General features: G+C 31.4%; 1 protein-coding gene across 5 annotated transcripts in view; it reads right to left on the bottom strand.

Annotated features, from left to right (window-relative positions):
* Positions 1-16,337, bottom strand: part of LOC114335738 (protein groucho) — a 645,524-nt gene that overhangs the window by 218,423 nt on the left and 410,764 nt on the right. For all 5 annotated transcript variants that reach the window (XM_050644661.1, XM_050644662.1, XM_050644664.1 and 2 more), the window contains exon 3: positions 6,972-7,035. In XM_050644661.1, the coding sequence (XP_050500618.1) occupies positions 6,972-7,035 (64 nt within the window). The remainder of the gene's footprint in view (positions 1-6,971; positions 7,036-16,337) is intronic.

Below are 16,337 nucleotides of genomic sequence, written 5' to 3'. Positions count from 1 at the left end.
CTCTCCGATGTTAATTTTTGGTCCATGGATTTTTGGTGTCTTTTGGTGTTTGTTAGCGATTATCAGGTTTGGACTCAATATATTTTCACTCTCATAATCAATATATTTTTATTGATGTTATATTCCTTGTGTTAGCCAAATTATAGTCTTCAGCATTGATTGTTTTATGGAACATATTTTAATTTGTACTCTTGCATCTTCAATACTGCATTAGTCTCCAAATAATTTGTGAACATTTTCAACGAAAACTTTTCGTTTATAAATTCGCAAAGTCTGTGGTGCGTTAGTGCGTTGCCGCTCCTGCAGTACTTAGAGCAGATTTATCGATGGATTCCTATGTAGTTCTTTTTTCTGAATCCAAATCTGAAAACGGCATTTCGATATCTCTAACCGTCTTCGAGATAATCGACTTCAAAGTCTAAAATGTGACGTCACAATCCTTTTATTTTCTGGCGACACACTAAACGTCAGCTAAAATCGTTGTTAGTAAGTAGGCTTCTTCTTCTTCTTCTACGGCACTGCAGCCCAAATTGAGCCTTGGCCTCCTTTATTTTTTTGCCTCCACCCTTGCCTGTCTGTGGCTGCTCTTCTCCATACACGGACTCCTAAAAGGGCTTGTGCGTCGCTGTTTACTGTGTCTTCCCAGCGCTTTCGTGGCTTCCCAACCGGTCTCTTTCCTTGCATTCTAGCATTCGGTGCTCGTTTTGGTAGCCTATCCTCTCCCATTCTTATCACATGTCCGGCCCATTGCAATCTTTGTAATCTAAAGTAAGTAGGCTAGTTTTTTTAATCTGAATTTGTTAAGCAAAGCATAGGTTATTTACATTTGAGTTTGACAAATATCAATGACATTTTGATAGTGAATTTAATTATTATGTAGGATAAAATAAATAAGATGTTCAAAAATAAAATTTGAGTATATTTTGAAAGCAGTAATTTATTAACAACTTTAAAAAGGTTTATACGAGTATACGGCCTCCCCTTTAATGGGAGTACCTAATGATAAATGGACTGTTCCATTTGTTATGAAATGAAAATTGTTATTATAGTCGGCTAGTGATTTTAGTAGGTAATTTTTTTGTTTTTTGCCAATTTTGCCGAAATTGGCAAAATGACTAATTATTTAGTAATTATCAACTATTTAGTAATTTTTTTCCAAATTGGCAAAATTACTGACTAAAATCACTAACCAGTTGTGTCTGAGTTTAGCGAACCGACTATAATATGAAATGTTGTTTGGAATAAAAAATTATGGTCTGATATATGCAATTACATCCTTCTAATGGAAAAAAATATTTTAAGATTTTTCTCAAATTATGGACACCAACAACATTTTCAATTATAACTCTTTTATTTTTAATTTGACGAAGAAAAGTTATTCTTCATAAAAAGCTCTTCATGGTCTAATATTTATGATGCAAGCATCATATATCAAATTTTATTAATTTTATACGAGGAACATAAAACATTTATGAATTTCGATCAAGAGTAAAATACCTTTTTAGTTCACAACATTTAGATTATAATGATATAATTGCACATTAAAACATAATTATTAATTCTAAACAACTTTTCATAATAGCAATTTTCCATATTATGAATTAAAATACGTAAATAAACAAAGTTTTCGTTATGATAATGCTCGCATTTTCAGCTTGTTTTATCTTTTTTTTATTTGAAGATCTGAATAAAAAGCAACACGAAAGCCAAAGAACCGGAGATCTAGATTTCGTACGCTTTGGAATCTACAATATGCATCCCACGACACGCCAAGATATCTAGGAAAAAATCCAACGAATTTGATTCCTATTACTCAATTTGTGAGTAAGCGAAAGTAAAGAAAGACAGTTTATTATTTAATTTCGTTTGAGAGACTTAGTCCAGAAAGCCACTGCGCATCCTCTAGGAAAAATATTCTAATTCAGATTTTTTGCACAATCTTACTCAAAAAGGGCCCCTTTTAACAAATTTGCATGTTGCCAGGACCAAAAGTTGGTCAAAAATTTTTTAAACGTTTTTTTTTTGTTTTTTTCCTAAAATTATTTTTTTTGCATGGAACAATTTTTTTTTAGGTTTTTTGGATCATTCCAAACAGAAAAGGTATTTCGTGACTTTTCTCTATAGTTGATAGTTTTTGACATATAAGCGATTAAAAATTGAAAAACTGCGAAATCGGCCATTTTTAACCCTCAAAAACTATGTGAAAAACTGAAAATTTGAATGTTGCCAAGGTAGGTAGATATTCTTTAAACATCGAATGATTAAATCCTGAAGAGTTTTTTGCAATACAATATTCAAAACTCCTTTGTTTTTTAATTGCTAATCAAGCGTGCGCGACACTATTTTCCACCGTTGCATGTGTATGCATTATGGTGCAAATGAAAGGAATAAATTCGTTATTTCGTAAACCGGCGACTTTAAGGAAAAATCCTGAAACAGGTCGATTTTTATTCTTAAGTTATGATATTGTGACATATATGGTATACTAGTGACGTCATCCATCTGGGCGTGATGACGCAATCGATGATTTTTTTAAATGAGAATAGGGGTCGTGTGTTAGCTTATTTGAAAGGTTCTTCAATTCTCTATTCAGTTGTATAAACATTTACATAATTATTTATACAGGGTGTCCAATAATTTAATTTTTTTGTCAATTTGCCAAATGATTTAATTTAATAAAAATTTTTTGGACACCCTGTATAAATAATTATATACATGTTTATATTACTGGATAGAGAATTGAAAAACCTTTCAAATGAGCCAGCACAGGACCCGTATTCTCATTTAAAAAAATCATCGATTACGTCATCACGCCCAGATGGATGACGTCACTAGTATACTATATATGCCACAATATCATAACTTAAAAATAAAAGCCGACTTGTTTTGGGATTTTTCCTTAAAGTCAGCGGTTTACGAAATAACTAATTTATTCCTTTGATTTGCACCATACTGTATACACATGCAACGGTGGAAAATAGGGTCGCGCACGCTTGATTGGCAATTAAAATACAAAGGGATTTTCGATATTGTATTGCAAAAAACTCTTCGGGATTTCATCAATGGATGTTTAAAGAATATCTACCTACCTTGGCAACATTCAAATTTTCAGTTTTTCACATAGTTCTTGAGGGTTAAAAATGGCCGATTTCGCAATTTTTCAATTTTTAATCGCTTATATGTCAAAAACTATCAACTTTAGAGAAAAGTCACTAAAGACCTTTTCTGTTTGGAATGATCCAAAAAACCTAAAAAAAATTTGTTCCATGCAAAAAAAATAATTTTAGGAAAAAAACAAAAAAAAACGTTTAAAAAATTTTTGACCAACTTTTGGTCCTGGCAACATGCAAATTTGTTAAAAGGAGTCCTTTTTGAGTAAGATTGTGCAAAAAATCCGAATTAGAATATTTTTCCTAGCGGATGCGCAGTGGCTTTCTGGACTAACTACCATCATCCGTTTATGCACATTTCGTCCTCTTAGACTCATCAGACCGGCTCGTGGTGTGCTCTGAATTGAATAGAAATACAGTAGAACCCCGCAAATCCGAACTAATTGGGGGGACAGCCGGTTCGGATTCCGAAAAGTTCGGATTATCCGAAAGTTAGCCTTAACTAGTAGTTCAAAGCTTTCATTGTGATTTTGAGTAGCCAAACGTTCTCGCAAGAGTGTGGACAATATTTTTGGACTCAAGTTGACTACGAGAGAACCAAAGTAAGTTTGTGTTTAACCGTTATAAACACTTTATAAACCTATATATTAAAGTATAATATTTATTTTTAAGAAATTTTAAATGTCAAAGTCCTAGTAATCCTACTACATTGTCCAATTTTCTGCCTTTACTCTGTATAATAAACATGTTTTTAAGTTTTTGTCTTGAATTTTTAAATTTTTTTCACTTTTCGTTGGTTCGGATTTGCCGAAAGTTCGGATTCGCGGGGTTCGGATTTACGGGGTTCTACTGTATCCGGCTCTTTGGATTTCGTTTTGCTTTTAATAGATGTCGCTGTTGCGTCTTTTTAATAATTTGTTAACAAGACAGGGAAATTTGCTTTCGATTCAGAGCACACCAGGAGCTATTCTGAGGAGTTCAAAAGAACGAAACATGCATAAACATATTATGTGGATGGTTTCGGAAACGAAACTAAATCTTATCTGTCTTTCTTTATCTTCGTTTACTCGCACAATTGATTACTTGAAATCAAATTCGCTGGAGTTTTTGCCTAGATAGATTGGTGTGATATGGAATGCACGTTTTAGATTCCTTATATACAGCGTGTCTACTTGAGTTGGAAACATATGGGAAACTTTTTTATTATTAATTTTACGAAAAAAAGTTATTCTTTATAAAAAGTTCTGCATGCCCCAAAACCTAAGATTCAATTATCAGATATCAAATTTTCTCAATATTATACGAGGTATGTCAAAAAATATGAATTTCGGCTAAGGGTAAAGTACCTTTATTTCTCTCACGAAAATTCTTATGATAAAAAGTTGTTTGGAATTAAAAACTAAGATGAAATATGCAATTACATGCTTCTTATTGAAAAAAAAAATATTTTTCTCAAATTTATGGATACCCAACATCGTTTTTAATTATTACAAATATCATAACTCGTTTATTATTCATTTTACGAAAAAAAGTTATTCTTCATAAAAAACTTTGCATGGTCTAAAATCTAAGACACAACCATGATATATCAACTTTTATTAATTTTATACGAGGTGTGTCAAAAAATATGAAATTCGCTCAATATTATAGCACCTTTATATTTCACAGTATTTCAATTAGAAGGATGTAATTGCATATTGACACATAGTTTTTAATTCTAAACAACTTTTTTAATAACCGTTTTCAATATTGTGAAAAATAAAGGTACTTTACTCTTGAGTGAAATTCATATTTTTTGACATAACTCGTATAAAATTAATAAAATGTCATATCTGTTGGTTGAATGTTCGGTCTTAGGACATACAGAGATTTTTATAAAGAATACCTTTTTTTCGTAAAAGTAATAATAAAAGAGTTATCGTATGTGTAATGAATAAAAACGAAGTTAGTATCAATAAATTTGAGAAAAATTTGGAAAATATTTTTTTCCAATTAGAAGCATGTAATTACATAGTTGAGCTTGGTTTTTATTTCCAAACAACTTTTCATAATAAGAATTTTCGATATTGAGAGAAATAAAGGTACTTTACCCTTAGCCGAAATTCATATTTTTTGACATACCTCGTATAATATTGAGAAAATTTGATATCTGATAATTGAATCTTAGGTTTTGGGGCATGCAGAACTTTTTATAAAGAATAACTTTTTTTCGTAAAATTAATAACAAAAAAGTTTCCCATATGTTTCCAACTCAAGTAGACACGCTGTAGATTCATTTATCGCCTGTTTTCTTTACAAATTATAGAAAGCGCAGATTTAGTCTGTTACCTGAATTGATTTCAAAGGGAGCGCGCAACGGGCTGTTCTGACGATTCCAAAAGGATGAAACGAAAAACTAAAAATGAAGAGACTAAAGTTTCAGAGACTAAAAGTCTTTGAAACGAAACTAAATCTTAAACTGTCTTTCTTTGAATAAAAAGGTATAATTGTTAATAAAACGGTTCTTTAAGGCCATCGGTACATAATTCGCAAATATTTTACGGCTATCAATACCTTTTCTGTCTTTACACGGCAAAAATTATGTAGTAGTAAAATTCACACTGGTATGGATATGTAAACATTACTAATAGAACGTCATTCTACTTGACAATGTCATGATTAACTTTAAAGAGATGGCTTTTGAATGTTCTTGAATAACTGTTATTTGTATAATTGCAAATTAATAATTCAGTTAATAAATGTGATACTTTTTTCACTAACTATGTATTCAGTGATTGTAATAATTCATATGTACAACAAAAACTAATACTCAATCGAGAAAAGAGGAAAAGTGTTAAAGTGATTTTTTAATAATATATTGTTACTATGGAACGCTTACAATTTTGAACATCTTTAACAACAAAATACTTGGATCACAGAATATATTATCCTGATGTATTCTCTGCTTGGATCTTCCACAAATAATACACAATAAATAACTTTTTATTAAGTTCACGTCTTAAATCAATTATTTATCAAATACACTATATATCAACATTATTTAATCAACAACTTAAAATATTCCCGATGCCATGTTAAATATTTAAAACTGTCACTGATTGTCACTGTCTGACTGACAATATGCTGACAATATTCTATTCGACTGAGTGCGTTGTAAGACAAAGATAGATTTGGAAAATATTACCACGGACATTGTGTTTATTTTTTTCGAATCCTGAAAAAACCAATACAAATTTTTGAAAAATTTAAACGCCGAATGAAAGACTAAATTATTACCGAGGGCTGAAAGTCCCTTAGAATAAATAAAAAGTTTATTTTGAATGAGATATTTGAAATTAAAAATCATACTAAATTTTCTCTTAGGTTTTCACCCCTGTAACTTATTAAAATAAACATTATAGAAGTTCTCAGGGACTTTCGGCCCTCGCTAATAACGTAATCTTTCATTCTGCGTTTAAATTTTTTAAAAATACTTATTAGTTTTCTCAGGATTCGAAAAAAAATGAATTCCCATTTGAATACCAGTGCAGCCAAAAATACGTTACCTACCCATCCCCTTAAAGGAAATTTCTACGATTTAAGGTAATATTTATTATTCTTAGTTATGTTGAAAGCAGCTGCTTCATTATCTCACTAATGATAGAGACAGTGACGGTAATAATCATACAATGGCACTGAGAAACAGCAGAAAATGCATTGTTTCCACCGGTTTACATTCTACATGTTTAAATAACTATGGCATTTATCTTATTGTAATAATTATTCGAATAGTTTCATTGTATAATCGTCAACACCCATCTCTAACAGGAATCTCAAGTTTATGATTACGAAATTAAAAAGCAATTTTTCGAGTCGACTTACCATGACGTAGTGCCGTTGCATTTCAGTCTTTTCACTAGCTAATTTCTCGCATTCTAGTTTTAACCTGAAACAAGAAAAATACGAATTATAATAATTAATACATATATGAATGAATGCGCGCGGGATGAAGCAACAACTGCATGGGTAAACATGAGGAAACTCTTAATTTTCAATTATAATCATTAGTGACGTTTCTTTCTTGCGCTACGCGTAAACAATTGATTTTAACTTTAACTGCATCGATTCCAAGATTTATGCACTAATTGCGATATAAATTACACGAAGAAGGATATCACATATCGCTCGTACGGAGAACAGTCACACAACTCAAAAATGCATATCATCATCATCATCATCAGCCCACAGTCGTCCACTGCTGAACATAGGCCTCCTCGAAAAACTTCCAACGTCCATCGAGTTAGCAGAATAAAGTCAGCAGAACGCAGTTATATTCTTATACCATTATTAAGTGTAAATAAAATGGAAATTTAATGTTCCAAGAAAAAATGTATTGCTCTTTTTTTTTAAGATATCGCATGTTCTGCTAACTTGATAAATCATTTATAATTGAATCCCAAAGTATTCTCTGAATTAAATGCAAATTTATTGTTCCAAGAAAAAATTTATTGCTCTTTTTTTTAAGTTATCGCATGTTCTACTACTAAAATCTACTATATTTTCTACCAGATTCTAAAATCTACTGGATTTAAAATTTTCGCACTAAATCACAAGAAATTTTACTAGATCTAGTAGAAAATCTACTAAATTGGCAACCTTGAATATAGTACAAAAACTTCTATTGTGTAGTGTAGGAGAATGGCTCTAGAGTCTAGGGGTAAGAACAGAACAAGTGGGTCGCGGTGGAGGTGTAGGTCGCGGTCGATGTCGACATTCATGTAAAACAAACACATTGTAATGAATGGAAGAGAACAGAGCAGGTAAGTCGCGGTGGAGGTTTAGCGCGATGCCATCTAGGAGGTTTACATCGATGCTTTTGAAAATAAAATGAATTTGTTTTATATGGATGTCTACTGCGCGGCCTACAAGGATGCTTCCCTGTGATTGGTCCGTTCGAAGCCAAGTTGTCATTAACTGCGCTATGATACTTTTTCTAATATATAATCCCTTTTTTGTATTCAGTTTATTTTTGAATTTATAAAGTAATTAAATTCAGTAAATTTTTGAAATATGAAGGAGGATCTGATTATTTACAGCTGACATTTCATCACTTGACTGACACAACATCGCAAAAGCACAGTCTTTTTGTCATTCAAATTTCATTAAACTAGCTCAACTGACAGCGCAGGTGACCTCCTTGCTATGTGCTGTCGACATCGACCGCGACTTAACTAGTAGCAACCACCGCGACCTACACCTCCACCTCCACCGCGACCCACTTGTTCTGTTCTTACCCTAGAGTTTCTAATCGCATCTGCTTTTGGTAGTAATTGTTATATTATTATTATAGCCTGAAATCAAGTTAGCAGAACATGCGATAACTTAAAAAAAAAACAGCAATAAAGTTTTTCTTGGAATATTAAATTTACATTTAATTCAGAGAATACTTAGTCCTGTCGACAGAGGGGGTACAACGGCCTCCTTAATTCAGATGGACTTACCCAAGTTTTTTTTATGTATTTTGACCCGTAGAATACGAATTTTTTGGGTAACAGTTGATCCGGATGTCGATAAGATTGTTATAAACAAAGAACTTGAGGAATTATATAGCAGCGATTTTTCGCAAAACAAAATATTTTTCTGTATTTTTTGGGTGACTCTCAGCAAAAAATGGCCTTACAAGTTTTTTCGTAGGACGCGTAGTTTTCGAGATAAACGCGGTTAAACTTTCAAAAAATCGAAAAAGTGCAATTTTTGAACCGGAATAACTTTTGATTAAAAAATAAAATAGCAATTCTGATTACATTAGCATTTGAAAGTTCAAGTCAAATTCTATCGGTTTTGATTGTTTGCATTGCTAAAAAATAAGTTTTTATTTGTTAAATAAAGGTATAAACACATAGCGTTTCCCGGGCCCAATGCATGCGTTTTAATGGACGTAATGTACGTAGACATTCTGTATGCGCGCCTACTCGTTCGATTTCAAATTAGAAATGCATCGAAAATATCATTCAATTACTATGTGTTGATAGCTTTGTTTAACAATAAAAAAATTAATTTCTAGCAATGAAAATAATCAAAACCGATAGAATTTTACTTGAACTTTCAAATGCGGTAAGCAGAATTGCTATTTTATTTTTCAATCAAAAGTTATTCGGGTTCAAAAATTGCAATTTTTCGATTTTTTGAAAGTTCAACCCCGTTTATGCCGAAAACTATGCATCGTACCAAAAAACTTGTAAAATAATTTTTTGCTTAGAATGACCCAAAGAATACAAAAACATGTTTTGTTTTGCGAAAAATCGCTGTTATGTGATTCCTCAAGTTCTTTGTTTATAACAATCTTATCGACATCCGGATCGACCGTTACCCAAAAAATTCGTGTTCTACGGGTCAGATTACATAAAGAAAACTTGGGTAAGTCCATCTGAATTAAGGAGGCCGTTGTACCCCCCCTGGCGACAGGACTAACTCTGGTATTCAATTATAAATGATTTATCAATTTTTGAACTACTGTTGTGCTAACTGGATTATCAAGTTAGCAGAACATGGGATAACTTTTTAAAAAATAGAGCAATAAACTTTTTCTTGGAACATTAAATTTGCATTTAATTCAGAGAATACTTTGGCATTCAATTATAAATGATTTATCAATCTTTGAACTACTGTTCTTCCAGTTTGAGTATGAAGTTAGCAGAACATGCAATAAATTTAAAAAAAAAGAGCAATCAATTTTTCTTGAACATTAAATTTTATTAACAAGTTAATAAAGCGTGAGAATTTTACCAATAATTACTACCAAAAGCAGATGCGATTAGAAACTTTAGAGCCATTCTCCTTCACTGCACAATAGAAGTTTTTGTACCATATAATATGGGGTTGCCAATTTAGTAGATTTTCTACTAGATCTAGTAAAATTTCTTGGTAGAAAATATAGTAGATTTTAGTAGTAGAACATGCGATAACTTAAAAAAAAGAGCAATAAATTTTTTCTTGGAACAATAAATTTGCATTTATTTCAGAGAACTACTGTTCTGCTAGCTTGATTATCAAGTTAGCAGAACATGCGATAACTTAAAAAAAAAGAGCAATATTTTTTTTTTGAAACATTAAATTTGCATTTAATACAGATAATACTTTGGCATTCAATTATAGATGATTTATCAAATTTTTGAACTACTGTTCTGCTAGCTTGATTATCAAGTTAGCAGAACATGCGATAACTTAAAAAAAGAGCAAAAATATTTTTCTTGGAACATTAAATTTGCATTTAATACAGATTGCATTCAATTATAGATGATTTATCAAATTTTTGAACTACTGTTCTGCTAGCTTGATTATCAAGTTAGCAGAACATGCGATAACTTAAAAAAAGAGCAATAATTTTTTTCTTGCAACATTAAATTTGCATTTAATTCAGAGAATACTTTGGCATTCAATTATAAATGATTTATCAATATTTGAACTACTGTTCTGCTAGTTTGATTATAAAGTTAGCAGAACATTCGATAAATTAAAAAAAAAGAACAATCAATTTTTTCTTGGAACATTAAATTTTATTAAGAAGTTAATAAACCGTGGGAATTTTACCAATAATTACTACCAAAAGCAAATGCGATTAGAAACCCTAGAGCCATTTTCCTTCACTGCACAATAGAAGTTTTTGTACCATATAATATGGGGTTGCCAATTTAGTAGATTTTCTACTAGATCTAGTAAAATTTCTTGTGATTTAGTGGGAAAATTTTAAATCTAGTAGATTTTAGAATCTGGTAGAAAATAGGTAATAGTAGATTTTAGTAGTAGAACATGCGATAACTTAAAAAAAAGAACAATCAATTTTTTCTTTGAACATTAAATTTGAATTTAATACAGATAATACTTTGGCATTCAATTATAGATGATTTATCAAATTTTTGAAATACTGTTCTGCTAGCTTGATTATCAAGTTAGCAGAACATGCGATAACTTAAAAAAAAGAGCAATAATTTTCTTCTTGGAACATTAAATTTGCATTTAATTCAGATAATACTTTGGCATTCAATTATAAATGATTTATCAAATTTTTGAACTACTGTTCTGCTAGCTTGATTATCCAGTCAGCAGAACATGCGATAACTTAAAAAAAAAGAGCAATAATTTTCTTCTTGGAACATTAAATTTGCATTTAATTCAGATAATACTTTGGCATTCAATTATAGATGATTTATTAAATTTTTGAACTACTGTTCTGCTAGCTTGATTATCAAGTTAGCAGAACATGCGATAACTTAAAAAAAAAAAGAGAAGTAATTTTTTTCTTGGGACATTAAATTTGCATTTAATACAGATAATGACTTTGCATTCAATTATTGATCATTTATCAAATTTTTGAACTACTGTTCTGCTAGCTTGATTATCAAGTTAGCAGAACATGCGATAACTTGAAAAAAGAGCAATAATTTTTTTCTTGGAACATTAAATTTGCATTTAATACAGATAATACTTTGGCATTCAATTATAGATGATTTATCAAATTTTTGAACTACTGTTCTGCTAGCTTGATTATCCAGTTAGCAGAACATGCGATAACTTAAACAAAGAGCAATAATTTTCTTCTTGGAACATTAAATTTGCATTTAATTCAGATAATACTTTGGCATTCAATTATAAATGATTTATCAAATTTTTGAACTACTGTTCTGCTAGCTTGATTATCCAGTCAGCAGAACATGCGATAACTTAAAAAAAAAGAGCAATAATTTTCTTCTTGGAACATTAAATTTGCATTTAATTTAGATAATACTTTGGCATTCAATTATAGATGATTTATTAAATTTTTGAACTACTGTTCTGCTAGCTTGATTATCAAGTTAGCAGAACATGCGATAACTAAAAAAAAAGAGAAGTAATTTTTTTCTTGGGACATTAAATTTGCATTTAATACAGATAATGCTTTTGCATTCAATTATAGATCATTTATCAAATTTTTGAACTACTCTTCTGCTAGCTCGATTATCAAGTTAGCAACACATGCGATAACTTAAAAAAAAGAGCAATAATTTTTTTCTTGGAACACTAAATTGGCATTTAATACAGATAAAACTTTGGCATTCAATTATAGATGATTTATCAAATTTTTGAACTACTGTTCTGCTAGCTTGATTATCCAGTTAGCAGAACATGCGATAACTTAAAAAAAGAGCAATAATTTTTTTCTTGGAACATTAAATTTGCATTTAATACAGATAATACTTTGGCATTCAATTATAGATGATTTATCAAATTTTTGAACTACTGTTCTGTTAGCTTGATTATCAAGTTAGCAGAACATGCGATAACTTAAAAAAAGAGCAATAATTTTTTTCTTGCAACATTAAATTTGCATTTAATTCAGAGAATACTTTGGCATTCAATTATAAATGATTTATCAATATTTGAACTACTGTTCTGCTAGTTTGATTATAAAGTTAGCAGAACATTCGATAAATTAAAAAAAAAAGAACAATCAATTTTTTCTTGGAACATTAAATTTTATTAAGAAGTTAATAAACCGTGGGAATTTTACCAATAATTACTACCAAAAGCAAATGCGATTAGAAACCCTAGAGCCATTCTCCTTCACTGCACAATAGAAGTTTTTGTACCATATAAATGGGGTTGCCAATTTAGTAGATTTTCTACTAGATCTAGTATAATTTCTTGTGATTTAATGGAAAAATTTTAAATCTCGTAGATTTTAGAATCTGGTAGAAAATATAGCAGATTTTAGTAGTAGAACATGCGATAACTTAAAAAAAAAAGAGCAATAAATTTTTTCTTGGAACAATAAATTTGCATTTATTTCAGAGAACTACTGTTCTGCTAGCTTGATTATCAAGTTAGCAGAACATGCGATAACCTCAAAAAAGAGCAATAATTTTTTTCTTGGAACATTAAATTTGCATTTAATACAGATAATACTTTGGCATTCAATTATAGATGATTTATCAAATTTTTGAACTACTGTTCTGCTAGCTTGATTATCAAGTTAGCAGAACATGCGATAACTTAAAAAAAGAGCAATAATTTTTTTCTTGGAACATTAAATTTGCATTTAATATAGATAATACTTTGGCATTCAATTATAGATGATTTATCAAATTTTTGAACTACTGTTCTGCTAGCTTGATTATCAAGTTAGCAGAACATGCGATAACTTAAAAAAAAAGAGCAATAATTTTTTTCTTGCAACATTAAATTTGCATTTAATTCAGAGAATACTTTGGCATTCAATTATAAATGTAAATAATTGATGGATTCGACCGTTACTTGATGGAAGTTCATTTTATCTAACAATAAAACACTGAAAAAGTTTGTTTTCTATACTTCCACAAAATTTATTATAACTAAGTGACTACAGCTGTTTCGGCGAAGTGCCTTTCTCAAGTGATATAGTTTACTACTACTACATTGTTTGATTTGCTTGTCTTGATAATGTTAAGAAGAAATGCGTACAATGTGATTCCCCGTTTAGGATTTTGTCCTCTTCAGGGTTTGTGGTGAATGTTTAGAGTTGGCAGCAAAAGCAAACAGTCCGAAAAACACACTGGGGCAAGCGCCGTGTCCTGGTGTTCTTGGATCCTTGGTTATGCCGGACGGTGGTGTCCAGAAGGCTAAGAAGACAACAGAGAAGAAAGTTTGATGGATTGTTGTTGGTTCCATAGACATTTACGTGTACTGTCCGTGCTTTGCTCTCGACCAGTCTCCCTAGAAACCATTGTACAACGACAGGCGAACCTGCGTCCCTCGTCGGCGGTCAGGAGGTGGCTTTGAGCGCAGCGTGGACAGTGAGCGTTCGAGTGGAGAAAATAGTTGCGGCTATTTTCTTGGGACGAACAGGTATAATTGTGCAATGAAGTTGGGAAACCGCAAAAAACCAACTTCTCCCTGTTCGGGGATATAGTTTACAATGTGTTTGCCTTTTTAAGTCTTCAACTGAAGAGGTTGAGGAGTGGGGAGCTGTTTGTCTCGAGTTGGTCATTCAGAATTATATCTGTATTTTTCAGTTTATTAATTTCCATATATTCTAAAAAAGATAGCTTAAGGCCTTTATTTTGAATATGTAGAATTTGAAACTCTTCATTGAAAGAATGATTATGATCTAGAAGGTGAAGTGCGTATGTAGAACTGTCTGTTTTTCTATTGTTGAATGCCCTTTTTTTGTTCTGCTATCCGTTTGTCAAAAGTTCTGCCAGTTTGACCGATGTACGTTTTCGGACAGTCACCACAAGTTAGTTTGTACACACCACTCTGTAGTTGCTTTCTATTTCGGCTTTTATTGTTCTTAATATATTTGCTTAAGTTGTTGTTAGTTCTGAAAGCTGGTGTTATTCCTTTCTTGAGCTGGTGTTGACCAACTCGAGACAAACAGCTCCCCACTCCTCAACCTCTTCAGTTGAAGACTTAAAAAGGCAAACACATTGTAAACTATATCACTTGAGAAAGGCACTTCGCCGAAACAGCTGTAGTCACTTAGTTATAATAAATTTTGTGGAAGTATAGAAAACAAACGTTTTCAGTGTTTTATTGTTACAATTATAAATGATTTATCAATATTTGAACTACTGTTCTGCTAGTTTGATTATAAAGTTAGCAGAACATGCGATAACTTAAAAAAAAAGAGCAATAATTTTTTTCTTGCAACATTAAATTTGCATGTAATTCAGAGAATACTTTGGCATTCAATTATAAATGATTTATCAATATTTGATCACTTTTAAAGGGTTTTTACCCATATATTTTTAGAATATTGTATTTTGGTGGTTAGCATGTTAGATCACGTGAGTGTAACCGACAACTTTTCTTAAAACCGTAGTCAAAATTTAAAAACTTTGCATTATCTTATCAGGTTATATTCATTTTAGGTAAGCATTGATGATGATTGGTCATCCAATCGAAAACTAGTTCTGTGATGTAGCCCCTTTTTAGGGATTTTTAAAAATATACCTTTTATAAAGGATTTTAGTCGTTTTTTGTATTACATTGTATACAGCCAACTACAGGACAACTTTTTCCTTGTGGATTTTTGAAGTTTATTAGATTTCCAGAAAAACGGAAGATCTGACAACAATGTAATTTCCACTATAATTTCGGCCGCATTAGAAAACCACCGAAACCCACCAAAATCTATAAAAAATCGTGCAAGCCCTTTCCGAGATAATTGAGGCTTTCCATACATAAAACTCACTCTTTATATGAATTATGTATGTATTAATATTCTATAATCTATAATATGAATGAAAGCACCGGGATGAAGAAACAACTGACTGCATGGGTAAACTTGGGGAAACTTAATTTTCAATTATAGTCATTAGTGGCGAACTAACACGGTGCGTTGTGTTTTCTTTCTTGCGCTACGCGTAAACAATCGATTTTAGCGGCATCGATTCCAAGATTTATGCACTAATTGCGATGTAAATTACACGTTTCAAACGATTTCGAGTAATTAGTAGATGACATAACGTATGGTGTCAAATTACGGCAATTATGGCCGAATCATAAAGATTAACGGAAATTTATTTCGCGTTTAATTCGCAAATGCAAAGATATTCTGTAATCGCATTATTAACAGAAATAAAATAAAATGGATGACTATAAACACGCAGAGATCCGAAAAGTTCAAAAGTTTAAAGACTTAGGTGGCATACTAAACCTCAAATGGGATCGGCACAAAGAAATATGGACTGAATATAAATTGCAAGCATTATATTTCGTAATAATTTCGCAAAATATATTGTACCGAAACCTGGCCCTCGGAACTAGGATCACACAATCCTTATAAACGCTTTTAACAAATGTGCTTTACGAGCTTATTCTAATTTCATGGGTAAATTATGTCTAAGGAACTTAATGAGCTAAAGTTGAACGACAACTTTGTTTTATCAATAATATCCGAAGTACTAAAACTAGTTCACTCAAACTAATCTGAATGAGGAGAAAATGATATTAAAAAGATATAAGGTTGAGACATTCATGAAGAAAAAATTCATTCTACGTTCTTCACGGCTCTGCTAAGCTTGCATAAGAGAACATGCTCTTTCTGATTGAATTACAATACAATGCGACAAGCGAGAGCTGGCGGCTGACCTCGTATTCTGCATTTGTCGCTGTGTATTTTCGCTCATGGTCACGCGCCACCTCTGGTTATGTTTACAAGAGCATTAGAAATATGACTCTCAGTTCGTTGTAGTCATGCCATGATGTTTAGTTGACTGTGATTGACCATTC

The sequence above is a fragment of the Diabrotica virgifera genome, chromosome 2 (assembly GCF_917563875.1).
Source record: "Diabrotica virgifera virgifera chromosome 2, PGI_DIABVI_V3a".
Taxonomy (NCBI): Eukaryota; Metazoa; Arthropoda; class Insecta; order Coleoptera; family Chrysomelidae; genus Diabrotica; species Diabrotica virgifera.
This window is presented reverse-complemented; position numbering and strand designations above follow the sequence as displayed.